This window comes from Fomitiporia mediterranea (genome assembly GCF_000271605.1).
Source record: "Fomitiporia mediterranea MF3/22 unplaced genomic scaffold FOMMEscaffold_5, whole genome shotgun sequence".
In the NCBI taxonomy this organism is placed as follows: domain Eukaryota; kingdom Fungi; phylum Basidiomycota; class Agaricomycetes; order Hymenochaetales; family Hymenochaetaceae; genus Fomitiporia; species Fomitiporia mediterranea.
Window position 1 is genome coordinate 2568732 of NW_006760390.1, and position 26379 is coordinate 2595110.

Consider the following 26379-nt stretch of genomic DNA (forward strand, 5'->3'; position numbering starts at 1 on the left):
TGGGCGTCTATGGAGAGTTTTTATTATGTGGTACTAAGAATGAACAGTGTGTACTGCGCGAGGAAGGTGACAACTGAGGACGAGAAGCCGAATTAGTAGTAGCATGGCGCGGTTAGTGATATTTTTCGCGCGATGAACGGCTGGTGTATTTATAATACCTGCGTGATCTCTGCCATTGCTACTCTTGTCCTGCTCTCTCTTCTTCATTCGAACGTCCTCTCGCTGGCCTTCTTTATGATCTGTCTCATAGTCTAGTCGCTATGTGGTACATAGGAAGATGGGTGTCGGCGAAAAGACCGGAGGAGAGTTATTCGGATTGCGAGAATAGAAACAGGGAAACAGGCACGAGATATAAATAGGCAAAAAGGAAAATGCCAAGCCAAGAGAAATCCAAGATCATATTTATGGATTTCGCCATTCGACCCCTTCCACATTCGCCCATCTTTCGTGACCCCCCATGGATACACCTCCCTATTCCGACGTTTCCGCTCAACTGTCCCCCGGTGCACATGCCCTGCACGTCAACGGCGACCCTCATGCTCCTGGTCCCTCCAATGCTGTGGCTCACCCGCACACTCCGAATGGGTCATCTGCCGGGCCAAGCAATGTCGTCAGCTCCGCGACAGGCTCGGTCGACATACGCGCTCTGTACTCTACAAGCTGGTCGGCCATTGAGAGTCCTCCGCCCCCGACTTTACGGGAGATCCTAACAGCATATAAGCAAAAAGGTGACGGCGACCGCGATATGCTGCTCGCCATGCTCAACGCGAAAAGCGCGGAGGACCAGGTGTGTTTCAACCCGCATAGGCTCACTTCCCTTTTCCGTCCTTCACTTTCGTTTCGAATCTTTAGCCCGGTTTTGAATTTCATAGATGCTGATCATGATCACATTACTTGCAGCGCATTGCATCTCAGTTGTCCCTCCGGCGCACGATGCTCGAGATTAGTAGGCAGACGACCGAGTCGTTACCGCAGCCACACCAGCATCTCCCTTATTCGCATTCTTCCCATGCGCACGGACATGGACAGCATGTGTACACATATGTGCCGGATGAGCAATACCACCACCAACAGCACCATGTCGCTCCTACCTCGCCACCGCCGCCGCACGTGTACACAAACAGTTACTCGTCTAACGCACGTACGCATGGGCAGCTCCGCGCAGTAGAGTCTCCACCTCTATCTTCGGTGACACAAAAGACTATGGCATCTCTGGCCTCGCGTACGCGAGCTGTTCCTCGGCCTCACTCCAGAGATGCAACTCGACCTGCTGGTGATGCGCGATCGCAGACATACTCAGGTACTGCCTTTGAAACTCAACCGCACATTCCTGGCCAAAGTCTGGGTCAGAATCAGCGAAGGAAACGTGCGCGTCATTCGCGTTCGCGATCACGCTCTCCGATCCCTGTTGCTTCGTCTTCCTCGCACCGTGTATACAATTATACATATACGCGCTCTCCTCCGTCTCACTCTGCGTCACATTCTCATTCGCACACAGAGGCAGAGCTGGAACCGGACCGTTCACCTTATTCGTCTGCCTCCGCCTCTGACATTGGTTCACCCCGCACACACCAGACGCGGACGATGGCGATTGGTTCACTGCTGACAGCAGGCTCCAAAGCTCGTGCTGCTGCTGACCACGGTTCCGATGTGGAGCCGAATGAAAGGCCGAATGGGAACAGTTCTATGCCAACGGAACGCATGAAAGAAGAACGCTCAGAGCGAGGGCTGAAGTCATTGCGTCAAACTGGACGTGACCATCAAGAGTCTATCGAACGCTTGCGTGTCTACGATCGTGAACGAAACACAAGTCGTGGATAACAATAATCTTGAAGTGTATCTGTCAGTTGTTTGCGATTACGACGAAATGAGTCTAAATTATGGGTTGCATGATTCATAACTTCTCTCTGCCCTCCCTTTCTTTTCGGCTCTTTATTGGTTCTCTAATTCCTTCCTATTTCTTGACAAGCCCGAAGGCTTGCTTTTCTGATGTCGCTATCGGATACGATGTTTGTTTCATTTCAGTTTTTTTTTCTTTGTCTTGGCATAATTATCTCCTTACGTGTCAACACGATATAAAGGTCCCAACCAATCGTGTATGCTATTAGCCAGTTAGGCACTCATGTACTAAGTACCAGTAACCTCAACGCAGACCACTGTCACGTACATGAACTGCTTTCCCATGCCCTATTCTAGATAACGCAGAGTGATAGCATGTGAGTGGGAACGACAGACCGGAATGTAACTCTGCCCCTAGGAAAACCTTGGCAGTCGGATAAATTAGATGAACCTGAGGACGTTCGGACAACCGCGTACGGCATAGGTCTAATTCGAGTTTTCGAGATGTGTATCTTTGTACCCAGCCGTACGGCACCGATGTTAGTCTCAAGGACCTAATCCATGGACCAAGACAGCGCCCGACGGGAAAGGGGGCAATCATAACCCTGAAATTGTTTCTTGGCTAGTTCATGTGGACTCGACCTCGGCAATATCGACGCAACATGCAGTAAGTAGAGTCTTATGAATGAACGGAACGGAGACGATGAGTAATTAGTTTCTAATCTAATAAAGACCACTGTCAACCCTCGTAATTCCGTCCGTCTCGAGCCCCGACAAAACCGCACTCACAATAAATCTAAAAATAACTCCCGCAATTAACTCATATTTCTTTACATATATGAATTCCCTTCGCTTTTAACTCCAGATCGGGTGACGAAGGAAACGCCAAGGCAGGGAGAAGAATCGGATGTTTCGAACTCTCGCATCATGTTTATGAATAGAAACTCCAGTATGGAGAGAGAGGGGTTGATGCGGAAATGAATTTGCCCAGAACTATAGATAGATTTCGCTAATTGAATTATCGTGATAAGGTCCGAGCATATGTGTCTGCTCTGGGCCCCGCGTAATGTGTTACCACTCACGATCGAGGCCATGGCCAGCTGTGCATTGCGTACGATAATGGTGGAGTATTGAGAAAAGGCGATTCACGAGTAGAGGTCCAGGGCGGGCGAAAGTCAAATTCGAATCACACAGGGAGTAAGATAGGCAATAGGATTTCTTGGTATGCCTCAACTCTATGCCCTGAACTCTCGAAACCTCCAGAATCGCAGCCAAATATAGTACGAGCCTGAGTCTATTGTGCCAGCCTGGTCAAACGACTGCGATCATGAGCTATCGAGCCCGAGACCGATTTCGCAGCCCACAGCTCCGGTACCGGAAGCGTCCTCTTCTGAGAATCTGGGAACAAAAATACTAACGCCAAAGATACCACGGGTACCCACGCGTGTATCACGATCGTCTTGTAATCACCATTCCATCTCATCACGATCATTGGCTGTGCGGATGAACATAGTACTGTAGATGTGATAAACTGATACTGATGGATTTTTTGGATGAGATGGGATGCGCGATGGGATGCGAGGGCAAAATCATGTCGGGATGGCATCAAGGGTGACCTTTACTCGTATCTTGACTGGAGTCCTAATTTCAGACTGCTACATCATGCCAAGACTAGAAGTGGAAGAGAAGATGCATTTGCCCAAAGGTATTATCGGACTGCGGACTAAAAGATACGAATCGCGCTTCTCACACGTCAGTTATACGTTTGAGTTCTCCGCGGTAAATACCTACAGCATAGCTGCAGCAAACACAAAACGCGTGTGCTCTCGTTAAAGAGAAGAACAAGGACCTTTTAAACGGACTCGGAATAGGGCGAGGGCGAGGGAACTGAACCGATTGTGAACTGTGTTCTGAATATAGAACCAGATCAATAAAATATATGGGGTAAGAGCGCACCCTTGTATAGACGAACGACTGAAATAGTTTTTAATGGAGCCAAACTTATCCAAACTGTATTAAGACGTCGAAGATCGCATCCCATTTGGACTATGCACTATTTACTAAAGGGTACACATTTGGCACAGAGTACTTCCGCACCGAAAATTTCTCCTTAGCTTGTCGGGGTACGCAGGCGAGTCTTTGCAAGAGCATTGCGGGAGGCAATGTTCTTGCATGTTCGGGAATACAATGTGATTTCCGCGAACGGAGCCGAAAGAGAAATTATCAGACCTCAGTTCCGAGTCGTGCCAAGTGCGACGTAACAGAAAACGCGCAAGAGAAGTAGGCATGTGAACGGATAAGAATAGACGTGCACAATGTGACTCGCGAGGATAAAGATATGTCTTGATATCGTGGACTTCCCTCGGCCCTCTCCGTGTCTTTCAATTTGAATCCAAATACGCGCGGTGGACGGACGACTCGGACAATTTCATTTGACGTTAATTATGGCAAGGCAAATCGCCAACTCAATGTCAGTGCTAACTTTCGTAGTATCGCGCGAAAGACAAAAATCACAGCAGAACGCAGACAGAGTCTCGGCAGTGGCGTGTATGTGGAAAACAAGCATAGCTCTAGACACGGTGTGTTGACGGCTCGGGATTCGGGCGATGGCGATGACTAAGCACGCATTGTGGGCCCCCAACAGGCTTACCAGCAGTGATCCGCATTGCAATCGAATTCGAAACGAGGGTGGCCATGCCGCTGCATGCCTACTTCCTCGTCTTAGGCTAGCCGGGTCTCATATCTGCATCCAGTCTCACAAATCTCAGCCTCATCTTCATCGGTGACCCCTCTGAAGTCTCTTGGTTCACTCAACTCTCAGTATTGCATTTCAAGTACGGTATTTGTCTTCGTCTTTCCTATCAATTATGCGTCCTTCGTTCCATCCAGTGCTCGGTTCGCATACACTCGTACCGGCGGAATCAGCTGTTGTGCAATGTCAGGATGGCATGGGCGCGACGTTTACGGCCCATTTATCCCAAGAGGAATATGAAGAGGCTCTAGCGAGTGGAGTTCGGATTGAGGTTTGGACGAATATTCCCATCGATTCGCAAAGTGGTAGCGAGTGGAATGCCATCGCATTCGAAGAAGTGGTCCAGGCGACCGATGCACAGGACGCAGAGAAGAATGAGTCACAGTTGTTGTTTAACGCAACTATCGGAACAAAGTGTCCGTCACCCGTATTTGACCAGGCGCATGTCTACCATGCCTCAATCTCACTTCCCTGGGTCCCCGGCCGGGTGTATGCGTTTACTTACCGCCTGGTCTATCCAAGCGGTATCTGCTGGCTTGGATCTGACCGTGACAATGGATTACTAGAGCTCACTGTGGGCAATGCCTTCTTCGATGAGATCGGTCCTTGGGAATCGAATGAAGGAAAGAGAGTACTTGCCGAAGAAAGCTCGGAACGGTTAACGGAATCCGACGAAGCTGTATTGATCGGGAGACTAAACACGGAAGAATGGACATGGTCCGGTTGGGCTACGGATGGATCGAGGTTGGTATTCCTACTGCTAAATTCATAACTGCAATACTTAATAGAGTTTGTGCAGAGTTTGGTCATTGAGTGACACTCGTTTGGAACATGTGCAGAATGCGCGCCTAGCTTTTCTCATCCCAGATACGTCTGCTAGTTCGGTGTTGGTGCCCCAAATCCACATCCTTCGTACACGTTCTGGAAAGGCTCCGTTTTCTATAACTTGTGATGGCCATGTTTTCCTCCATTCCTACCGACAGAGCGCTGCCATTGAATACAGAGTGCACAATTCCATTCACGGGAATGGCATCGAGCACCTACGAGACGATATCCTGTCATCTTGCCTCGCTCCACAGATTTTCCACACGAAGGACACCAGCATGATTCTATTCACGGCAGATGGTGATTCGGATACGTCTGTTACTATACACGTACAACCTCTAACGTCCACGCCATTTTCGCGCCGCTCCATCGTTCTCCCCATCGATACGCTGGGATCCTTCGCGAAACACTCGCCTATACTGTCTTTATTCGATTCAGAAACGCGACATACCTTATTTGTCGATCGTTTCGAATGCCCTAGGAAAGTGGTGCTCAAGGTTGGGGCAAGTGGGGCACGTGTAGTCGTCAGCGCCGTTTATGACTTAACGGATAACTCAAACTCAGCATCCGCGAACTGGAAGATTTCGGTACCGGAGGTTAATGCTAGGCCAGACCGCTCTGTTGTTCCGGGAAGTGCAGAAAATCCACTCCCAACACCACCAGCATCTCCTCAGGCAAAGCCCCAACGGAGTGTAAGCTTCGTTCTACCTGCGGAAACCGACACAAGTGATACGGTCAGGCAGCGAAGACGTGCTGAGCGGTCCGCTGGTACCTCTGAGATAAATAGCGCATCTTGGGGGCTCCTACGCTCAGAGAGTGCCTTCGAGCGTTTTCATGCTGCTTCTGGAAGTGACAAAATAAGGGTTCTACTATTCAATGCGTTAAGGATATTAGCACGGTTCATGGGCATCGCTGTACTACGATTCATCTTGCTGGCACTTCGCCTGATAGGCGGAGGGAAGCAACCGGAAGCAAATCTTCCACAGGTAGGGGACGCACGCGATGAGAGGCATACCGCGTCATCACCCCGAAATGACTCCAACTATGGCGATGCGGCGGAAGGGGAAGCGTCTTCTGTCGATTCAGAGGGTGATGCGTGTTTTCGAGACAATACAAGTGTGGAGGAGCCTTCGTCTGTACATAATCGGAGTGCCCACACCACAGAGGCACCCGCCGGTGGTCAAAGTATCCAAGAACACCCCATGTCCGGTACACCCGCAATTGGACCTGTGTCAACGACGTTACGGTGGGTCCTGCCAGCCAGGAGCGCCACCCCGATCAGACTTCTAGTCCGCTCTGACGCCACGCCGGAACAAGTTTCTAAGCATTTAGCCATTGAGCTTAATGGTGAAGATGTCGGGGCACCGGGCTTGAGCATGTCGTACGCCGTTGACGAGAGGACGAGCGTAATTGAGGTATCCCCACCCAAACGTTTGGTTGAGTCGTCGACGTTACTAGTCGGACTGAGGGCTTGAATAGTCTCTGCGGTCACGCGGAATTTCTCTTGACTTGACTCTCCGTTCTGAGCTTGCTTTCCTTCATTCACACACCCATTGTACAACTGGTAGACTGCACGGTATAATGATATTGAATACATGCTGACCTATTCATCGTATCGCAAAGGGCTGTCGCCGCCGAGAATTCCATATATGGATGATCCCGGGCCGGTTGAAACCAAATATTGAATAGAGGCCGAGAACTGTGGGTCCAAATGACGCCGGGCCGGTTGAAACCAAATATTGAATAGAGGGCCGAGAACTGTGGGTCCAAATGACGCAAACGCGCTCCAAAAGCGTCAGATTGGCTACTGCCTCTTTCCATTGCGCTATGAAATGTAAAAAGCGACCCGCCATTCCCACATAAGTTGCTTCAATCGCACCCGCCTTGGTATCTGAGTCCGCTCCTGCGCCCCCCCTCGGCCCTTACCAAGTCCCTCAATCGATCTCCATCCTCAATCTCTTACTCGCTCACTACTCTGCTGTCTCCTAGGCAAACGAACGACATGACAAACTCCATTGAGGCCGCAAAGCGTCGCTACTCCAAGGAGCTTGCCTCTTACACGTTCGAGCAGTGGCGACTCGCGCGAGCCGCCCTTGAAGCCGCGCAAGCATCGGCTGCTGTCGCTAGCTCGCCGACAGACTCTGACAGAAGTCCCGAGAGGAGCCCTTCTCGAGAACGTAGACATTCGCGCCCGACGAGCGAACCTCAGGCAGTGCAGCAGCAAGAGCTCACTCGCGGTTTCCGTGCAATCGACTTCGCGCACAAAGCACCGCTTGTGAATGGCATGGTGTGAACAATCCGACCATCTTGTTACTTTCTGGGCGTCCCTTCGCATGGGTAAGGGTGACTAACAAACTAGAAAGAAGATAGCATCTGATATTCGTTTAGTATATATTTTTGTGTCACTCGCTGCTAGCAGACGAAGCACACTGCCTGCCCCTGCACGGCCACTTCTCTGCGCACAACAATTTCCACGAGGCGGCATACTCTTAATCGGAGCATAATTATACTATCATCAGCGATTGAACCTTCTGTCTGGGTAGGAATCTGTCGCACATAAAGCGCTCCGCATATCATTATCATCGGAACCTTTTTCCAAATATCAAAATTTGTCCCATGCTTTTACGGACATATGCTTTCCATGCACTGACTGTAAAGTATGCACCCTGCATTTACATTGTTTTCCTATTTATTCCGTCTTCTGTACATTGCAATTCCTCTTCTCTTCAATTCACTGTAGAACAGTATGTACTTTTAGGCAGTATTTCGGCAGCACTGGGTCTTAGCATTTGTCCGCCCCGTATGACTTGCCCCCGCATGATAGCATAGATATTAATAGACAGCATATGTTTGCCATTATCGTAATACAATCGTCCAGGCAATTCAAGCAAACCATCCATCTGTCTCGTATCCACAGACTAGTGTTAAAAGAATACTGAGTTCTGTCAAGAGGACTCATGTTCGTGGTGAGAGTTTAATGCAATGACGACATGAGAAGTGATTCCCACCAGTCTCGGATCCCGTCTTTACCCAAGGAATACACGCGCAAAGCTATCTAATCGATATTTAGCGAAGCCGTTAATAAATGACCGTTGCACATCTCAGTCAGACGTGGTTCCCAACCCCAAAAGGCCTAACCAGGAATCGCTATCGGGCAGCTGACCGAGGAGGAAATGGAATACAGTCTCGTTGAGAGATACACTGAATGCAAAGCGATGTGATAGTCGGGAGAGAAGTAAGGCGATCCGCTGGACATCTGGGGTCTGTGCAGAAACATTGAAGGCAATTGGGAGTTTTGTCTTGTCCAATAGGGAGAGGGGAGTTATCTACATGTTGCGATAGTGAACTCATGACAGAGGAAAATGCAGGATTGGCTAATACCTGTGCGGAAACCGACGCATCGAGACCTAGACTAGATAACACAGCCCGTGCGTCCTTCTCCAGGTCCTCTGATGGGGGATCGATATTCAAGGTTCCTGAGCTGAACACCAGTCCAATATCCGCGTATTCATCACTCTCACTCGCATGACCAGCTAGCACGCTCGAACACGCCTGACCTGGAGCCGCGACTCGTGCTGCTTCTACGAGTTCTCTGACGAATTGTACTCCACCGTCTTCGTTAACGCCATCGGATCCACATATCAGCACGAAAGAAGAAATGTCCAGTTTAATGTGTTTCTGGCTTTCTGGGTTGCAGGCATCGCGAACAGCGAGGACTGTAGATGAAGCGTATTTTGCGTCGTTGCTTGAGACGTTTGCGCTTGCTGAACGCGTGAAGTCCTCTAGTCGGATGTACCCGGAGACGGTCTCGATTATCTTCTGCGCGAGCATTCCTACCTTCTGAGTTGGATAGATTTACTTGGTCGGTGTTCAGAATTTTCGGAAGACGATGACGAAACGCAACTTGAACCATTTGATTGACTGGGGATCGACAATCAATTGATGCGGATAACGTAATCCCCATCGCAGGAATTCATTCATTCAGGATTGATCGATGCCCAGCCAGAACTCAACTTCCCGCGGTCGTCCACTCTTCCTCCGTTTGCATTGTGCAAGAACGCAGGCTGTGGTAAAATATAAGGCAACCGACAACATCCAGCCGCCTCTTGTCCTTTTTCCGATTGATTTTGGATACTCTGTTGGTAGATCGCCATGTTCAGGAAGTTTGAGTTCGCTATCGTACATACGCGGCGTTATCTAGCGACTCACGCGTCTCCGCCACCTGCAAGACCAGCATTCGCTGCGAGCACGAGTTCCGCGCCTCCACCAACGCGCCATGACTGGACGAGACAAGAAATTCAAGAAATTTATGGCACGCCGCTGCTTGACCTCGTCTTCCGCTCTGCGAGCGTGCATAGGCAATACCATGACCCGAAGAAGGTCCAGTTGTGCACATTGATGAACATAAAAAGTGCGTGTCTAACTCGGGACTAATTACTTATGTCTATTGAGGAGAATTCTCGACGCATATAGCCGGTGGATGTACCGAAGATTGTCAGTCTTCCTGCATAGTTGTCTTCAAGCCGGTAATGATACATTTTGCAGGTAAATACTGTTCGCAATCCTCGCGTTACAAGACCGCGACAAAGGCAGAGAAACTTGTCGATATCGAGCCAGTGCTTGCTGCCGCGCGACAGGCAAAGGCGAACGGTAGTACGCGTTTCTGCATGGGCGCAGCGTGGCGAGACCTCGCAGGGCGGAAGAGCGGGTTTAAACGTATCCTTGAGATGGTCCGTGAAGTGCGCGGCATGGGCATGGAAGTATGCACGACTTTGGGGATGTTGTCCGCGGACCAGGCGATGCAACTTAAAGAAGCGTGAGCCACCCTTTCTCAGTGTTCTTGAGCATCCGAGCGTTGATAAACAAGTAGCGGTCTGACTGCATACAATCACAACTTGGACACATCTCGAGAGTTTTACCCTTCGGTATTTTACTTCCTTTCTACATCATACACGATTTATTAATGATCGGGTAGGTCATTACTACCCGGACATATGACGAGCGTCTAGAGACGATTGCAAACGTGCGAGACGCAGGTATCAGCGTATGTTCTGGTGGCATCCTAGGACTCGGCGAGTCCAAAGAGGACCGGGTAGGCTTGATCTGGGAGGTTGCAAAGTAAGTGACCGTGATAACAATTAGAACTACCTTACGAGTTATTTTGTAGCATGCCAGAGCACCCCGAGTCATTTCCAGTCAATGCATTGGTTCCGATTCCTGGAACTCCAATGGAGAAAAATGAAGTACGTTCTTAGTTACGGCCTCGTCGGTCTTGTTATCAATTTAGTCCTGTTCAGCCCATATCTGTGCACAATCTCATTCGAACGATCGCAACGGCTCGAATCGTCCTTCCGTCTACCATAATCCGATTAGCTGCGGGGCGACAGACTTTATCCGAGAGCGAGCAAGCCATGTGCTTCATGTCAGGAGCGAATGCGGTGTTCACAGGCGAGCGGATGTTAACTACCCCATGTAAGTGCCGTTTGACTATTCCTTCTCCCGGCGGCCGACTGATTGGGCCGATCTGCTTCCGGATTTGCAGGTTCCCCATGGGATGAGGTGAGTTCTGCGTCGCTTCTAATTTAAAAAGTCTTCTTGTGCCTCGCTTACTTTTGGAACTCGCTTGCAGGATAAGGCCATGATGAGTCGTTGGGGATTGGAGGGAATGGGAAGCTTTGAGCAGACAAGTGTGTCTAGGAAAGAAGAATCTCGCCTTCATGAGGCAGATGCTGCTGGTGCTGTCGACGTCAAGCCGGCGTTGATGTCAGAAGCAGTATGAAAACGGAAGGCGATATATGGCCTGGCGTAATATTAACAATGTACAGAATAGAAGAACTGACGGACAACTGTAATCAGTCAGTAAGCGCCCACCCGTCAATCGACTCGGGGCAGTCATGCCCAGATCGGGATAATGCGAATGCTCTCGCAGAAGCCGCGCGCCCTCTCGTGATCCTCCTCAGAACCTGTGCAATGCTGAACATGTCTGGGATGCCATCTTCTTTGAATCTTAGCATGTCATCCGCTATGGAGTTCCCCAATGTCTTTCCTTCTCCTCTGGTCTTTTACTGAAGGTATTGGTCTTGCTCAGGTTCTCTTTCGGCTTTCTTTTTTGTGCGGAAATTAAAGCTGTATACGCTTTGGTGCTCATTCCCGTCGGAAGACATGATCATTGAGCTCGATCCTCAGCGGCTCCGCAAGTGCTCATGACTTTTTCAACTCAGTTGATGGTATAAAATGTCGCGCTCCAACAAGGAGTCCACGATTATCTGCTTAATTAAGCCCAAGCTACATTCCCGCACCTCTAAGTTTCGCCTTATTGCTCTTTCTGCTCAAATCTGTTCATAAACTGCCATGTATAACTACCCCACTCACCCGGCTGCGTCACCTACGAACACAGCATCATCATCGGGACATTCTGAACAATCGGCTGTATCAACCTTGTGGAGCACAGGTAGTACTGCTAGTAGTACGGCGAGCAGCAGAATGTCCTCGTCAAACATTTGTTCTAGTGGGGCGTCGAGCTCTCGGGCTATATGCACTCCTGCAATGTTTGGGGATGTGCAAACTTATACTCTAGATGCAAGGCAAACACAGAGTTCTGTCCTGCACAGTTCTCATGCTCGGCCCCCACATACTCCTTCAAGGTCGGAAGACAATTTCTCCTATAACAAGCATCTTAACGTTCATCTGACTTCCTCACAGATACGTTGCACTGTCTACTCAGTATGTGTACGCTGCACCACAACGAACACCAATGTTAGCGTAAGCTCTTGTTATTGTACATTTATTTTTAATGTTACACATTCTGATCCAGTCAACGCAGGAGAGTCTCCATCGTTGAGTACAGAGGCATTGTAATCTATGACAAATTCGTGCGTCCGACGTACGTCCATCTACTTCCAAATGCCATATTTTCTTTTCCGTTTAACCTTCGAGTATTTGATTCTGATTCTGATCCATAGCCATCAAATCGAAGACTTCCGTCCATCTGTTACCGGACTTCTTGCGGAGCATTTGTCAACTTCTGAAGGTACAATTCATGTCAATATCTTGATAATTTCAAAAGTCCTAACAAAAGCTTCTATCATCTATACATAGCCCTGTATATCGTTAGACAAGAAGTCTCTGCTCTGCTCAGGGACAAAACCATCGTCGGCCATTCGCTATGGATGCATTTCTCTGTGAGCATATACACAGTAGTCCGTCCTAACTTCTAACCTCTGAGTCTCTCGCCTCCAGCTTCTCGGAATAACTCATCCTGCGATTCACACTCGCGATGTTGCGTTGTACCTCCCGTTCCATCGTTCCATCCGTTCGTCCACGGTCACGCCTCTCAAGTCGCTCGTCTCGCATCTTATGCGGAGAAAGATTGGGCGGTCACACGAACATCCAGTGAGCTATATTTTTTCTACTTCTCTGCATGTACTGACTGTTGTGGGTTTAATTGAAAAGCTGGAAGAAGCCCGCGCTGCTCTAGATCTATTCCGTTCGTACGAAGAGCCTTGGGAGGACGAGATTCGCGGAGGTGGATGGCCAAGTGCACTTCCACCGTCCTCGTATAGTCGCTTCTTCTCTTAGATTCCAGAGAGGGTGACGAGATGCCTCGGTGTTCTTAGACTTGCCTCCGGCATCGAATTACGCAAAGTCTCTACTGCACGCATGCATAGAAAGGGATATAGTCAGATCGTGATACTATTGTGCTTTCTCCGCCACTAGCTTTTCCTATCGCTCACAGAGGCTTTGTGCGTTGCTATCATGTATCCTTAGAACGTCTTAGTGTACTTTGTAGAATGTGTACAATCTGGACAAGAAAGCGGCATCTGCAAAGGGTATTTAAAAAGGAAGTGATGTCGCACGTGCTAGTCCTGGGATCAGCGAGGCCAGATTTAGCAGCACGGTCTACGGCAATTTGTACCTCAACCTCTCAAATATCTCTGTCATGGCCGCTGAGCATTCACCCCATCTTTACAACCTGGGACAGCCCTCCTCGAACTACATAGGCTACATGGATGGCATAAACAACAGACACAGAGCACAGGTCAATGGCCTTGTGAACGGTTCGACTCTGAACCACTCGGAATACTTCCATCTGAGGTACGCGGAGTCCGACTCTGAGGATGCGGAGCTGCCCGTCGGCGTGGCGGGTGGAAATTGGGGAAAGAAAGCCATGAAGGGCTCGAGATGGGTGCGGAGAGGGAAGGCAGCTGCCTGGGGGCCGAGCAAGGGCGAGTGGGAGGTTCGTTAACATCTCCATCGGCGTCCTTTGCACGTTTAATGCCCTGTCTTCTCATGCTAACACCTCGGACATCGACAGGTAGAGGAACGTGCGCGAAAGCGCCTCAGAACAATGCTGGCGGCCCCTCCGCGCTCCCCATCGCCGCCAACACTACCTCATCTGCGCGAGTCGAGTCCACCGTTGGCAGCGCCCTACGCGCGTCCCGTGAGTGGCCACGGGAGCTTCGCAGCCTTTGTGCTCGACCCTGCGATGGCGCATAGCTACCGCACGCATCTGCTCGCAGATTTGCAGCGGACGACGGACAGCTTGATGCAGGGCGAGGCTACACTGACACGCGCATTGGGTCGACTATGGAAGGTGCTAAGCGAGGAGGAACATGTACTACCGGAGGGAGAGGATAACGCGAAAGGAAAAAGCCGCGAAGCTGCTGGAATGACAAATGGCATTGAAAAGGATGGTGTGGACTTAGAGAAACGCGAGGAGGACGAGGACGGTGACGATGACTTGAGCGAACGTGAACGGAGACTGGCTCGGGCACCGGATCTATCGCAGCCGATGCACAAGCTATTTTTAACACCCTTCCCTGACGGAGGTACAAACATGATGGAACCTTCGCATTTTGGCAGCCCACAGATGCAGCTAGAGAGCATGGAAAAGTCGTTTGCTACGCTGCGTGAACTGCAGGATGACTCGCGGGAATATGTCGAGCGACTTGCGGAAATTCGAGAGAGCCTGGGGGACGTGCGACGTCAGCGAGATGTGCTTTGGATGAAGACGCGTGACCAGGCTTTGGAGGAGCTGAAAGAAATTGACCAGAGCACCGTGGACGCCGATGTGGACGCCGATGTGTGAAATTGGGAGTATTCGTGGATAAATTATTCATGTAGCTGTATGTATGTAGAATTGATTTAATAGTTTATGGTACATCATATCTCGGGCCTGAAAAGTCTGAATGGAGAAGCGTCGTGTGGTTGGCAAGGCAAGATGAAGAGGAGGATGAGGAGTGGTGACGTCGCTGCAGGTTCGGGAGATTAGACTATTGCGGTTCTCATGGCCTGATCATCGTTGATGCGTCCCGAACGGAAGCCTGTTCTAGCCGACTACTCTCAACAGAACAGTGGCGCTCTCTGTCTCCCTTTCTTCTCTTTCAATGCTACCACATACACGATGAATGGCCACCACCGTCTACCAGATCTATCGCGCCTCAGGATACACGACCATGGCCTCGACGACGACGAACAACTCATTCCAGATGACATTGTCCATCCGCTGGGTGAGCCGGACCCTGCAATGGATCGGCTTAGGACATACGTCAAGGGTCTACCGTATTCCGTCGAGTCCAATTCACACATGCAGGGGGTTCTCGACCTCATCTGCACTCGTCTGTTGCAATGTGTACGCGCAAAGGATTTCGACCCAGGTTTCTTGCAGTGGGACAGCATGCTGACCTAGTGAGCTCTCTCGCGTGCACTCCTACTCTTCATACAAATTTATTTATAATCTCAATGTCATTCACTCTGATATTTTATTTGGATAATAATTCAGCTGGTCGATGCTCAAGTACCCCATACCCAAGCAGAAACGCGTAGCGCTTGTCAAGCTTTATTACGAGGTTGCAGTCATGCCTGGCATGCCAGCGAATATCATGGCGGTTGCCGCCGAGGCGCTCAACTACCTCACCCGATCTAAAAATAAGCTTTCTATCGAGGACTTGCGCCTACCATGGAAGCCTATTTACAAACTTCTTTCTAAGGAACTGTTCCTCAGTAGAAGGAAGTTTGAGATTAAGTGCGTGCTGAATTTTGTTATTTATGCCAGTGCTATAATGAACGATTATTTGCGTGGACTGTAGTCAATTACCGGCGTACATGGGCTATATCTGTGATTCCTCGAGGCGGTTCTTCCATCCAGCTGCGATCGACGAAATGCTGGAGACCTTCCTTCCATTCATGAATGGTACCGAGCTGAACGTAAGCCCTTAGAAATGACTATTTACATGTATCTCAGCTGATTCGCAATTATCTGTAATCTTTCTTAATGTTAAGTCTGTCCTCACCACGGAGTATTACTTGCTCTCGTTCCTGCCTCAATCCCACCCACAGACGTACCTTCCGATGTTGTTTCGTCTATGGGAGGCGGTAAACTCTTATAATTTCGACGAGAGGATGCTCAACTTCCTAGCGCAACTTGCCGAGATGCATGTCGACCCGTCGGTGAGTGATCCGGCGAGAATTGAGCAACTTCCAGACGATGCGCGATCGGAGGATGAGGGCCGACCGAATTGGCCTAAGGACGATTTGAAGCATAGCGGACCGTGGACTGGTATCCACAAGGATGTAGGGATCTTCACTGAAGAGGAATGGAGTTTGATTATGGTGAAGTGCTTGGCATCGATGGGTACGTCCTTGCTTAACACCTTTGATCTTAATTAGCTTGCTAATGTAATGTAATTGGTAGAGATCCCGCTAGCGGATACTGGATCATTAACAACTGGTCCTTCAGTCGATGGCCAGGCAGGCTTCGAGATTGGCCGGCTTCGAAAACCGACATGGCGGATATGTATGCGTGCTATAGTCTGTCATTTTCACTTCGCCGCACTAATGTTCTGATGTACATAGTTTCTCTTGCCCGTATTATCGTATATTCGATGGAGCAGGATGGCATTCCTGTTCCACCATCTGGCATCTCGACACCATGGTCACCTGGAGTTGCAACACCGGGCTTTGCAACTCCAGACGCTGGTGGCAATTTGGGCGATTATCTCTCTGCTCCGCTGGGCAAGAAGCAACGTAAATTGCAGACATACCTGGCGGGCTCGAAGGCACTTGATTCGCTTGCGCGGCTCATAATGTCTACGGAGAGTTTCTTCCATCCAAATAATGCTGGGAGCTGGACCACCGATGTATGTTTTTATGGTCATTGGAAGTTCGTCTTGCATCTTGATTACTGACTACTTTTAGTTGACCGCATTTATCAAATATGTGGTGTATGAGTTCAACAAGCGTATGTTTAGCTCATCATTCTCCGTATTGCCACGCTTGTTCTCATCGCTGCTTTGCAGGTTGGCACGAAGAGCAAGAACCTGATTGCAAGACACCGATGGTCTGTTCCATGTGTCATTGAAGAAATGATATTGTTACTTATCTTGAAACAGCATCGCCGCTTAACACGTGAGATGAAGCGCGAACTTGTCAAATGTCTTCGGACAGTCGCACTCCTCGCTATGTTTTCACGGGACGCAACGACAGTATCAAATATCCAGAGTTGTTTGAAGTCCATGACAGTGATGGAGCCAGACCTTATTCTGCATCCAGTTCTCGAGCGTGCAATTCCGTCACTTGAAGCACTTGTCGAAACGCAGCGCACAACTGCTGTCATTAAGGCGCTGGGCGCTGTAGCACTCAGTTTGGTATCTAGGGATATCTATAAACCTGGTGCAAAGCATCTTGTGCAGATTTTGGAGTTGCTGATTCCGGGGATTGATTTGGTGCGCCTGACAAATATCGTCGAATTTAATGGTTGCTCATTTCCGTTTTATTGTTTATGAAGAATGACCCGGCAAAAACTGTGAGTGCATGATCATCACATTCAACCGAATGACAGCTCAGCTTCTCTACCTCTAGCTATGTACTACTGCTTTCTTGGTTGAGATATCACAACACATACAGTTCGGCGACCTTACGACCGTCGGTCTTGAACCACAAACCACCACGGACACACAATCACCGGCGGAAACGAGACGAATGGGTTTCGAAACACCGACCCACATTCCGGAGAAGCCTTCTATAGTACTAATGGATGATGAAGATCGATTGGACTTTGATCGCGAACCTACTTACACAGATGCAGAGGAGGATATACTAATAAAGGAGAGCACCGCTAGTTTTGCGGATTGGATATCTAATTTCATTAGGAGAGTCATTTTGTTACTGGACAATCTACCTGAAGAGGGAACGGATGGGACATTGCGGGGAGGAGAGTCTGAAGGTATTCGTTTGTCTCTCTTTGGACGGATCTGTGCTAAATGTCTTCCTTGGCATAGTGCAAGTGATCGATTCTGTTGCAGGCGCCTGCAGCCAGATCTGCGTGCACCTTTCGGAGCCGCTGTTCGACCTTGTGCTCAATATGGTATTTGACTACGCAAGCACAAACGTCCGCTCGAACGCTGTTCGCGCGGTACATCAACTTGTAGAATGTATGGCAAACGCCAACCCGGAGAAGACACTCGCGAAGTTTGTGCCGTTCTGCACGCACAATATCCGCGTTGAGATCGAGCATGGGGCAAGTTCATTGCGGACTACTTCGACAAGTAACCCAATTCCGTCAGATGCGACTCTACATTGGAGTACGTGTTTTCCCCTTTATCTGTAACTTTCCACTTCCGATACAAATGCTCTTTCAGACTTGGCTATCCTTCGAGGTGCGATGCACAAGTGAGTTGCAAGCTTCTAACCGAGAAATCCCCCTTTTTTAACATCAGAACGCCACCGCAGCGACGGAAGAGCGGTACGCCGGTTACTTGCCAAGCTGTCCGTTAATGTACCCATATTGAGGAAATGACTCGTCTAGGTACTGAAGTACAAGAACGAACTACTTGATCTGTTCTGTCTGTTGCGAGACAAGGCGTTTTCTAAGCGGGGTTATTCGTGGAGCGGGAAGCTTTTGTCGAGTGTTCTACTTACCTTGACACATACATATCCGCTTGAGAACAAGTTCGTTAACCCGGATGAATGGAATAGCGAAGGTGATTTAGGACAACGTGTTCTACGGACAGTTCTCTCATTTATCATTCAGATTTCCGCAGGAATCACCACCGGTATTGGGGCAAACTTTACCTGCCAGAGGAAATCCAGGTAGGTTATTGTGGTCTTATGACGGCGAACTGACAACTTGGCGTCTGACTCGCGATAAATTTTAAGATGTCATGGCATGTTCCCTGTCTTGAAGAAATCGACTTTGCGTTGGGTCTGTTCCGCGAACTTGTTGAGCCAACTTTGGGGATGCTTGAGAAACTTCTGGACACGCGTAGGTGACATGATAAATTCGTTGTTTGGTCCTGTGGCTGATCTTCTCCAAAGCTCCGGAAGCGCGCGATAGCGTTTGGAGGAATGACTTTTGCCGGTAAACAACTTTTCGGTGATTTGTAGAGTTGATTGTGATAATGAACGTTAATATTCAAGGTATATCACCGTTGTGCGTAACGCATTTTCCGGAACTCCGACTCTCGTATGCGAGCATTATACGGCAGAAGAACTTGAGGAAAGCTGCACGACGTCCGACTTATTGTAAGTACCGGCGCAGAACGTCATCTCCGATGTACATAGTTAAAATTTCCTGTCCCCTCAATCAGTAACGAGCTTCCGGAAATGATAGGCCATGTCGAGCCGCTGAAGGCGTGTTTTGTGCTTACCGACCCGACGGATCCTCGCTACAGGTACATTACGAACCTCCGCCGGCGGTTTGGAGAATTTCTACGCAGCGCTTCTGCTTCCCTGCGACAGCAGGGTGAGGAGAACACCGTTGACGCGGTGCACATTTTGGTCAGTGACTTAAGGCTCTTGCGCGGCCTCCCCGTTTCTTATTTTTATTAAACTTTATCTTAAGATCCGAGCCATTCGCACTTATGCTCTGGAGTATGGAGACAGTCGAGATAGGTGTGTATAGGTTGACTGCCTTTCTTTGTGTTCATTGTTCTGAGGAAAACTAGCTACTACTCGCAGAGTGACCAGTACTCATCGGAGATCGGACTCTCGAGACAGTATGCCAAGCAAAAGGTGTGGCCAAGGGCTGTACTCGTCAGACGGATAAGGTAGGCTAAAAGTTACTGACTTGCTGTCCGATACCATCTGACAGGATGTTCATGAAGGCGGTATCACGCTGCTCGCTTGAGGTGGAACTCGATTGAGCGGTTACGAGGCAAGCTCGAAGATGATCTGATCGATGAACTTGTGGAGTGGTGTATGTGGCATTACTCAACTGGTAAGTCAACATTTTGCCTCTGCCTTACTCCTTTACTGATTCTCTTTCAGTCCGGGAGTGCGTGAATAGTTACGGACTTAATGGCTTCGTGCTGACAATTCACTAGATCTGCACAGTCTGCGCTGAGCTCATTCTGTTCCGTGCGTTTATTCGTATGGTATTACCGAACTTCTCGCTTATTCCGTTTTTTGTTCTTCAGGCGTATGATGGCGTCAGACGACGATGTCTCCCGAAACTCATCGAGTCGATTGCCCCGGGTGGTAATGAGGACCGCATTAAGGGCGCACTCTACACGCTCAACATGCCCGTCTTGAGTGAGTTGCCTTTCGACCTACTCATTTCGCATTCTAACTCTCCACCTTAGCAAAGTATGCTCTCCAAGAACCTGCGTTCAAAGTTACTTTCCTGAAGGCCGTCTTCGGGTGTCAACCGCACACCGATGTTCGTATATTCAATAAGCCTCGTCTTGTTAGGCCGTATTTATGAATGAATTCCTCGTAGCCTTCACTGCAAGATTGTGCATCAGCTTTGATAGACAATTGTGAGCCATTGAACTATTCTTCGCACCTCGTTCATGACTCAAGATTTTTTCCACAGGCTTGTCATGTATCTACGAACCGAATACCATCTATTATTCGATAGATAGCTCTAACATGGAGGGCGCGGCGGACGCACTCGAGAAGGTCCTTGTGCCTACGTTCCGTAACAAAAATCTGGTGCATCGGTGCACTGAACATAGGGTACTTCGCACGAATATCTACAATGATTCTGTGAAGCTTACCGTGAGTACCCTCCAGGCCCGTCCGTTATTACTTCGCCGTGGTAGCTAACATGAATTATATGTACACCTTTCAAGAGAGACACTGTACTTGAGATTGCGAAGTCATCGAATACGCATTGGAGATATGCGGTCATCGCCTTACGCATCTTGAGGACTTTGATCCGCCGCGACGAGCCGCTGACCGGAGAGCAGATGAAGTACTTTTTGGATATGACGCATGATTCACATCCTTCTCTTGTGAGCCCCCAATCTTGTTGATGATTGCTATGTTCTCATTTTGTTTTTCCTATAGCGATATGTATGTTACGCCGTACCAAGTTTCTTTACCACAAGCTAACTTCTTAAAAATAGTATGGTCAAAGAGCCGTGATGAAGAGTTTGCGATATGTCAAGCTCAGGACGTTCCTGCAGTCACCGGAGGACATCGCAATGGAACAAAATCATAATCCTCTTCGCGTTCGATTCGAGCTCGAATCTCTCGACGGCGAGTTCAATGCCCGTTATCTCCATGAATTCAGGGAAAGGCTCTGTATCAAGAAGGCAGAGATCGAACCGTGAGTGATATTATTCTGGTTGCACCTGTGTTTACTGATATCCGTGCTGCATTCAGCCATCTGCAAGACAAGGCTTTAGTTGGCTGGTTGACTTGGCCAGCTACGGTTGATTTCTTCCTCTCTCCTCCGCCAGGAGAGTCGACTTTCAAGCCCTGGGAGTCCGCCAGTCAGGATATGATCTCAGCGATACGCAAAGAGGCGACTTCTAAGGAGTTCTGGAAATCTCTATCAAGTCATTATGCTGAGGAGAATCATGCGACTGTTGCTACTCAAGATAATATCTCTTGCGTCAAGTCCATATGTGAGTTTCTCGTTTTCATGATATGATTGCAATGATTAACGATTTCACATAACCACGCAGTCCAATTACTGGAGGAAGAACCGTTTGAATACTTGCGACCTTGTCTCGAAGAGCTCATGAATGACACCGACCAGAACAAACAGCGTGCAGCATCGGAATTGATTGCTGGTATTGTCGGTGGCTCGAAGCATTGGCCCTCTGATGCACAGGAGCGTTTTTGGACTTGGCTGACGCCTTTGTTGACTAAGGTTCTCAGCTCTAGCGTTAAAACGGATACGATGCTTGTCTGGACATCGTTCCTTGAAGTAAGCACGGGTCTAATTCCTTTGTTAAGCTTGATCTGAGTGGAAACTTTGCAGTACTTGTTTTTCTGCAGAGATCCCAGACGAATACGGCCACTTGTAGAATATATCATGGACACCTTCAAGACAGAAGACTTCAACGCGGAACTTTCGTTCAATGCTGTCAAGATTGCTTCGTTTACTCGTGCGTTCTATGAGGAGCTGGGTTGGCGAGCGGATGCATGGATGGATGAAATCGTAGAGCGGTATTGGCTCGAGCTCAATAACGAGCACGACGAAATTCGTGCCTATATAGCTGATGCATTGGAATTCTCAACGAAAGTGAAGGTACGCGCTCAAAAGAATTCCGCTGGAACCGACTTATTAATAGTTTTGAATCGTGACAGTGGCGACCGAAGCCGTCCGTTCCTCGACCCGAAGTATTCGTCCGAGAATGTCGGGTTCTGTCTCCTGAAGTTGATATCATGGGAATCCAGTCCACATACCATTCTGGACGCGTTAAAGAGCTCGTTGAAAACTTCAAAGTTTGGCGGAAAGAACGTATCCCAGGAGCGAGAGCGTTCCAGTCTAAGTATGATCGAATTGCAGTGACAGTTTGCAAGTGGTTGTATCAGTCGATACATGACATTCATGCGAGCTCTGTGTTTGATTACATCCTCCCTTTGATGGTACGCTGCAAATTTTCTCGTTCTGAGGGCAATGAAGCTAATCATTAAGTAGCCTGAGCTATTCCGGTTTAGCGAAGGTGGGTATTAGACGGGTGCCGTTATCAGGGTATTAGCTGACGGATTTCCCAGTTAACGATAATGATGACCTTTCACGAAGAGCTAACAACTTACTGGTTCGCATGTGTGGTGTGGTCCCTCCAGGGCCACTCGTAGATCCCATAATTGACGCCATTTTTGATGCGATCAAAACCTCTTCAGTACGTTTTGGTCACTTCTTACTTACCGTCTGGAAAATTGACTCTTTCCCAGTCCTGGAGAGTACGGCTAAAGGCTCTGCCACTCTTGCAAAGTAAGTTTTCAGTCATGTTATAGGTCGGATAGAATTCCTGGTTAACACTATGATGCCCAACACCGACTTTCTTTTAGTCTTCTACTTCCGACAGCTAGTCTTGATTTCTGAAACAAAAGTTCTCGAGATGCTCGAGGTCATTTGCAGATGTCTGGATGACGAGAACATCGAGGTCCGCGAGATGGCCGCAACGTGAGTTTCTCCCATTTCTCTCTTCCAAATTATCCCTAAAATTCAATCATCTACTCCCAGAACTCTATCAGGAATCATCCGCGTCTCTCCCCGACACGGAATAATCACTCTCAAAGACCGCTTCGTTCGTCTAATCAACATGCACGAGCTCCCCCCTCGCACATCCCCAGCCTATACATCCGCGCTCCGCAAACGACACGCAGCTATCCTCGGGATCTGCGCACTCATCGATTCCTTCCCTTACACAGTCGAAAAATGGATGCCATCCCTGTTAACAGACGTACTCGCTGAACACACGTACGATCCACTACCTGTTTCGAGTACGGTAAGGAAGTGCGCGGGAGCGTTTAAGAAGACGCATCAGGATACGTGGCATGAGGATTCGAAGAGGTTTACGGAGGAGCAGTTGAGTGCTCTGTCGACGTTGCTTACTGGGTCTTCTTACTGTAAGTCTTTTCCCTCTTTTTTCTTCTTTCTCTTAAGCGACTCATTGACGTCTGAAATTTAATATTTTATCCAGATGCATGAAAGGAATCGAAAACTAACCAACTAACAAGCATCACACTCATCTAATGATCTATACCAAAATCTTGGTTCTTCAAATATCAATATTGGATTCAACATCCATATCTACCTAACAAATCTTCTTCCTACTTCCTTCATACCTTTTCCAATCTATCAAATCTATAGAAATTTACTTTTGCATAGTAAATAGTCGCTTCCAGCGCCATGGAATCTAGGACATTGATATTGTTTTTCTTTCTCCTTTTCTGCACTTGCTTAAATCGCGCGTTTACATAAAACGTGCCTATTCACATATTCATGTATCATTTGTATGCATGAATTATGGTATTATGGTATCTTGATTCTTGTATGCCACTGCTTTACTGCTTGTCAATGTCTGGTCTTGGATCGACTACAGAGATGCGGAGGAAAGAGGAAAAGGGAGAGGAAAGGAGATAGTTCCGCCGAACCGAGTAAAAAAATAAGGGAAAAAGGAAACATGAGTAGAAGGTTGTAATGGAACCGAAGTACGAAACAGTGGGACGTGAAAATAAAATCGTTGACCTTGTTTACCTACCCGAAGAACCGAACGAAGGAATATACGAACGAGTAAAAAACAAAAAACAAAGAACGAAGAGTGAAAACGGAATGGTATATGTGAGAAAAAGAGGGAAGAGAAAGGGTATCAATATGAATATCGAATTATCAATACCCATTAAACTCGAGCTATAAACAGTCGAAAAGGTATAAGGAAATAATATAATATTGGGAGGAAAAGAGGTTATTGTGTACGTCACGAAGGCGGGAAAGCAGGTGAAAGCAACTGTCCACTAGCTGCAGTACTCGAGCCAGGACGAGACTCTCCACCACCTCCTCCAGCGGCAGGTGAACTCCCTCTCGTAGGAACGGTGGGGACGGGGGTAAAACCGAAGGAGTTGCGCGTAGGTGTAGACGTCGAAGTGCTTGGCGTTGCAATCGTAGCAGCACTAGAACTACCAACCCCACTACCGCTACCGCTAACAACAAGCGGCGCGTTCAAATCCAAATGCGAAGGCGCCGCAAGCCTAGCAGGCGAAGGTGCCGCTACGGGTGACCGTCCATACACACTCCCTCTTCCACTTCCACTCGCACTTGTACCTCCACTTCCGGTCGATTCTCTCCCTCCCCGAGCATGTTTACGGGTACCATCGGCTTCAAGGTCCAACGAAATCCCTTCTCGGGTCGTCTCGTGTCCGTCAGCCGTCCCGCTCCTCGCTCCCGCAGCTGGTATCCGGTCAATTAACCTCGGACGTCGACTTTCCGTGCCGTTCCCGTCTGAACGGATCCGGTTGTTCGTGCTCTCTTCTCTAAATAAATGCGTAAAATGTAAAGGAATGTTAGTTAGCACGGCATGGTAAGCAATGGTAGGCATAATATGGTATGGAACAGGAAAGAATCTCAAAATCAAATATCAAACCCAGGGTCAAGCAAGAACATCAATTTCGGAGAAACGGGCGGGCAAAGGTCCAAGTGGGAGAATCCCCCACAAGGGTCCGCCACTCGCATCCGTATCCGAGACCAAGAAATGCTTGTGTGAATAAAGAATAAAATGGGTTGCCAAGTCCCCGCAGAATCACCAACGAACTGAATGCATTCTGATCGACGGACGCCGCAAATTGGATCGGCCAACAGAATTGAATAAATGCAGTCATCGGCGCACAAGTGAAGCACGAGGACTCATGCGTGCGTCCCTTGAATGCAATGCGGAAGAAGTAGCATACGATTCAATGCAACAAGGCACGCATGAACGGATCAACGGGAGCGCAGACGACAAGGTTGAAATGACAAAGTTCAAGAAAGATAGAAATCCAAGTCCATAATGAAGGAGAGAAAGGGGAAGGAGGTAAGAACGCACCGAATCTCAGCAATGAGGTCGTCAACAGCGTACCACGCGAGTGGACTGTATGCAATAGAGCGCCACCACCCACAGCGGTCCATAGGAGCAACGTACGCATGTGCGTGCAGGTGGTCTTTCACAGGGAGTTGGGTGTCTTTCCATGGCGGGCTGATGAATCCGATGCGAAATCGATCATTGATTTCTGTTTGCGTCGTTGATGTGGGTTGGGGCGCGAGCGTGGAGGACGATGGTAATGGTGATGCTGGAGGTGTAGAAAAGGACGGACGCGCGCTCGGGGATGAGGATGAACGGCCTGCGATAGTGGTGAGTTGCGAGAGGAAACGGTGTGCGAGTTCGCGTAGCTGAACGAGCAACGGGATGTCACTTGAAGACTGCCACAATCCAACGTCAAGTCAATTCAATCAGCAATCCGTACCTTTGGAACTAAAAATAAATATAGAATACACACGAGCATGTACAATGACGGGACGTGTAGACTAGAGTGATAAAGTTGCCAGCTCAGCGACGTATCGTATGAAACACGGTAACTAGCGAGAAGAAGAATATACGCACTTGAAGATTATGACGAGATGCGCAATGCTCGAGACGGGGTGTGCGCGTTCTCGGTAGACTGTAAAGTGTTCATCTTGCCAGAGTATCTCCGGTTCATCATCCGCTCGTCGTTTACCCCTCCTCGTGGAAGAAGATGCACCAGCACCAGCAAATGTCGTTATAGACGGAGAAGCCGAGTTAATTGTTGTTAATGAAGGCGAGTCTGGTCTTGGGGAGACGAGTGGGGAAGCAGGCCCAGTGGCGGATGCCGCTCGGGATACGATGCCACATAGCGGACATCCGGGTTTGCTCGGGAAGGCCATGCAACGTGCTTGCACACAGATTGAGTGAGGGTCGCCACGGCCGTTGTAGCAAACGGGTTGAAGATGCTACTGGAAAGGACGGGAGAGAAAGAGAAGGAAGATGGGGCCAAGCCTCTCGGACGGGGAAGCAGATCGGCAACTAGCACGGATCACGCCAAGTGGGTGTACTCCAGTTGGGCAAATGGACTTGTTTCAGGACTCGTTGTGAAAGAGTGCGAGCAGTGAGGAGGAGGAGAGAAAGGAGGGACGAAGAGGAAAGGAGGACGAGGGATGGAATTCTCAAATTAAGGACGAAAATGACGAACAGGTGATGCTAATTTGATATTTGTGCGCCGCGCCGTATCTC

The 26379-nt window shown here is 48.8% G+C and overlaps 7 protein-coding genes across 7 annotated transcripts; 5 read left to right on the forward strand and 2 right to left on the reverse strand.

Annotated features, from left to right (window-relative positions):
• Positions 1 to 458: 458 nt before the first annotated feature.
• On the forward strand, positions 459 to 2148 carry FOMMEDRAFT_106909 (uncharacterized protein). The gene is made up of 2 exons (XM_007265833.1): positions 459 to 787; positions 901 to 2148. The coding sequence occupies exons 1-2, from the start codon at positions 746 to 748 to the stop codon at positions 1819 to 1821; spliced, it is 963 nt and encodes a 320-aa protein (XP_007265895.1). The 5' UTR covers positions 459 to 745; the 3' UTR covers positions 1822 to 2148.
• A 2387-nt stretch (positions 2149 to 4535) lies between these two features.
• FOMMEDRAFT_140298 (uncharacterized protein) lies at positions 4536 to 7015 on the forward strand. The gene is made up of 2 exons (XM_007265834.1): positions 4536 to 5335; positions 5391 to 7015. Exons 1-2 carry the CDS (start codon positions 4707 to 4709, stop codon positions 6889 to 6891), a joined length of 2130 nt encoding a protein of 709 aa, XP_007265896.1. The 5' UTR covers positions 4536 to 4706; the 3' UTR covers positions 6892 to 7015.
• A 1502-nt stretch (positions 7016 to 8517) lies between these two features.
• FOMMEDRAFT_155423 (uncharacterized protein) lies at positions 8518 to 9247 on the reverse strand (the record flags this gene model as incomplete). Its single annotated transcript, XM_007265835.1, has 2 exons — positions 8518 to 8742; positions 8798 to 9247. 2 exons carry the CDS (start codon positions 9245 to 9247, stop codon positions 8518 to 8520), a joined length of 675 nt encoding a protein of 224 aa, XP_007265897.1.
• A 209-nt stretch (positions 9248 to 9456) lies between these two features.
• On the forward strand, positions 9457 to 11501 carry FOMMEDRAFT_140299 (biotin synthase). Its single transcript, XM_007265836.1, has 9 exons — positions 9457 to 9827; positions 9890 to 9910; positions 9962 to 10232; positions 10287 to 10341; positions 10392 to 10534; positions 10584 to 10659; positions 10714 to 10888; positions 10959 to 10975; positions 11046 to 11501. Exons 1-9 carry the CDS (start codon positions 9569 to 9571, stop codon positions 11193 to 11195), a joined length of 1167 nt encoding a protein of 388 aa, XP_007265898.1. The 5' UTR covers positions 9457 to 9568; the 3' UTR covers positions 11196 to 11501.
• A 266-nt stretch (positions 11502 to 11767) lies between these two features.
• On the forward strand, positions 11768 to 12994 carry FOMMEDRAFT_28031 (uncharacterized protein; the record flags this gene model as incomplete). Its single annotated transcript, XM_007265837.1, has 8 exons — positions 11768 to 11867; positions 11994 to 12060; positions 12119 to 12178; positions 12231 to 12299; positions 12379 to 12446; positions 12515 to 12597; positions 12656 to 12808; positions 12869 to 12994. The coding sequence occupies 8 exons, from the start codon at positions 11768 to 11770 to the stop codon at positions 12992 to 12994; spliced, it is 726 nt and encodes a 241-aa protein (XP_007265899.1).
• Positions 12995 to 13408: 414 nt separating this feature from the next.
• FOMMEDRAFT_106917 (ARM repeat-containing protein) lies at positions 13409 to 23531 on the forward strand. The gene is made up of 43 exons (XM_007265838.1): positions 13409 to 13652; positions 13731 to 15103; positions 15198 to 15440; positions 15505 to 15622; positions 15698 to 16049; positions 16110 to 16211; positions 16271 to 16554; positions 16613 to 16655; positions 16714 to 16754; positions 16807 to 17139; positions 17202 to 17219; positions 17276 to 17639; positions 17695 to 17997; positions 18055 to 18085; positions 18146 to 18158; positions 18222 to 18396; positions 18447 to 18505; positions 18572 to 18677; positions 18731 to 18773; positions 18833 to 18937; positions 19003 to 19192; positions 19257 to 19306; positions 19360 to 19461; positions 19519 to 19631; positions 19682 to 19688; positions 19738 to 19771; positions 19831 to 19945; positions 19996 to 20072; positions 20133 to 20172; positions 20229 to 20413; positions 20488 to 20649; positions 20705 to 20710; positions 20764 to 20966; positions 21023 to 21267; positions 21328 to 21572; positions 21627 to 21896; positions 21956 to 22237; positions 22290 to 22314; positions 22367 to 22494; positions 22547 to 22586; positions 22664 to 22778; positions 22839 to 23224; positions 23299 to 23531. The coding sequence occupies exons 2-43, from the start codon at positions 14721 to 14723 to the stop codon at positions 23304 to 23306; spliced, it is 6144 nt and encodes a 2047-aa protein (XP_007265900.1). The 5' UTR covers positions 13409 to 13652; positions 13731 to 14720; the 3' UTR covers positions 23307 to 23531.
• Positions 23532 to 23634: 103 nt separating this feature from the next.
• FOMMEDRAFT_19565 (uncharacterized protein) lies at positions 23635 to 26162 on the reverse strand. The gene is made up of 4 exons (XM_007265839.1): positions 25732 to 26162; positions 25628 to 25655; positions 25177 to 25550; positions 23635 to 24628 (listed from the first exon to the last, which is right to left on the reverse strand). Exons 1-4 carry the CDS (start codon positions 26031 to 26033, stop codon positions 24076 to 24078), a joined length of 1257 nt encoding a protein of 418 aa, XP_007265901.1. The 5' UTR covers positions 26034 to 26162; the 3' UTR covers positions 23635 to 24075.
• Between the last annotated feature and the right edge of the window lie 217 nt (positions 26163 to 26379).

What these genes read in the sequence shown, in the direction of transcription:
- FOMMEDRAFT_140298 (XM_007265834.1), top strand. Translation starts at nt 4,707, where the DNA reads ATGCGTCCTTCGTTCCATCCAGTGCTCGGTTCGCATACACTCGTACCG. An exon ending in TGGGCTACGGATGGATCGAG is followed by an intron (nt 5,336 to 5,390) that starts GTTGGTATTCCT and finishes GAGTTTGTGCAG; the next exon opens with AGTTTGGTCATTGAGTGACA.
- FOMMEDRAFT_106917 (XM_007265838.1), top strand. Translation starts at nt 14,721, where the DNA reads ATGCGTCCCGAACGGAAGCCTGTTCTAGCCGACTACTCTCAACAGAAC. An exon ending in GGTGTATGAGTTCAACAAGC is followed by an intron (nt 16,656 to 16,713) that starts GTATGTTTAGCT and finishes GCTGCTTTGCAG; the next exon opens with GTTGGCACGAAGAGCAAGAA. An exon ending in GGCTCTGCCACTCTTGCAAA is followed by an intron (nt 22,587 to 22,663) that starts GTAAGTTTTCAG and finishes ACTTTCTTTTAG; the next exon opens with TCTTCTACTTCCGACAGCTA.
- FOMMEDRAFT_19565 (XM_007265839.1), bottom strand. Translation starts at nt 26,033, where the DNA reads ATGGCCTTCCCGAGCAAACCCGGATGTCCGCTATGTGGCATCGTATCC. An exon ending in TCCCGTCATTGTACATGCTC is followed by an intron (nt 25,551 to 25,627) that starts GTGTGTATTCTA and finishes GGATTGTGGCAG; the next exon opens with TCTTCAAGTGACATCCCGTT. An exon ending in GACCTCATTGCTGAGATTCG is followed by an intron (nt 24,629 to 25,176) that starts GTGCGTTCTTAC and finishes GCATTTATTTAG; the next exon opens with AGAAGAGAGCACGAACAACC.
- FOMMEDRAFT_140299 (XM_007265836.1), top strand. Translation starts at nt 9,569, where the DNA reads ATGTTCAGGAAGTTTGAGTTCGCTATCGTACATACGCGGCGTTATCTA. An exon ending in GCGATGCAACTTAAAGAAGC is followed by an intron (nt 10,233 to 10,286) that starts GTGAGCCACCCT and finishes ATAAACAAGTAG; the next exon opens with CGGTCTGACTGCATACAATC. An exon ending in TTGATCTGGGAGGTTGCAAA is followed by an intron (nt 10,535 to 10,583) that starts GTAAGTGACCGT and finishes GTTATTTTGTAG; the next exon opens with CATGCCAGAGCACCCCGAGT.
- FOMMEDRAFT_106909 (XM_007265833.1), top strand. Translation starts at nt 746, where the DNA reads ATGCTGCTCGCCATGCTCAACGCGAAAAGCGCGGAGGACCAG. An exon ending in CGAAAAGCGCGGAGGACCAG is followed by an intron (nt 788 to 900) that starts GTGTGTTTCAAC and finishes CATTACTTGCAG; the next exon opens with CGCATTGCATCTCAGTTGTC.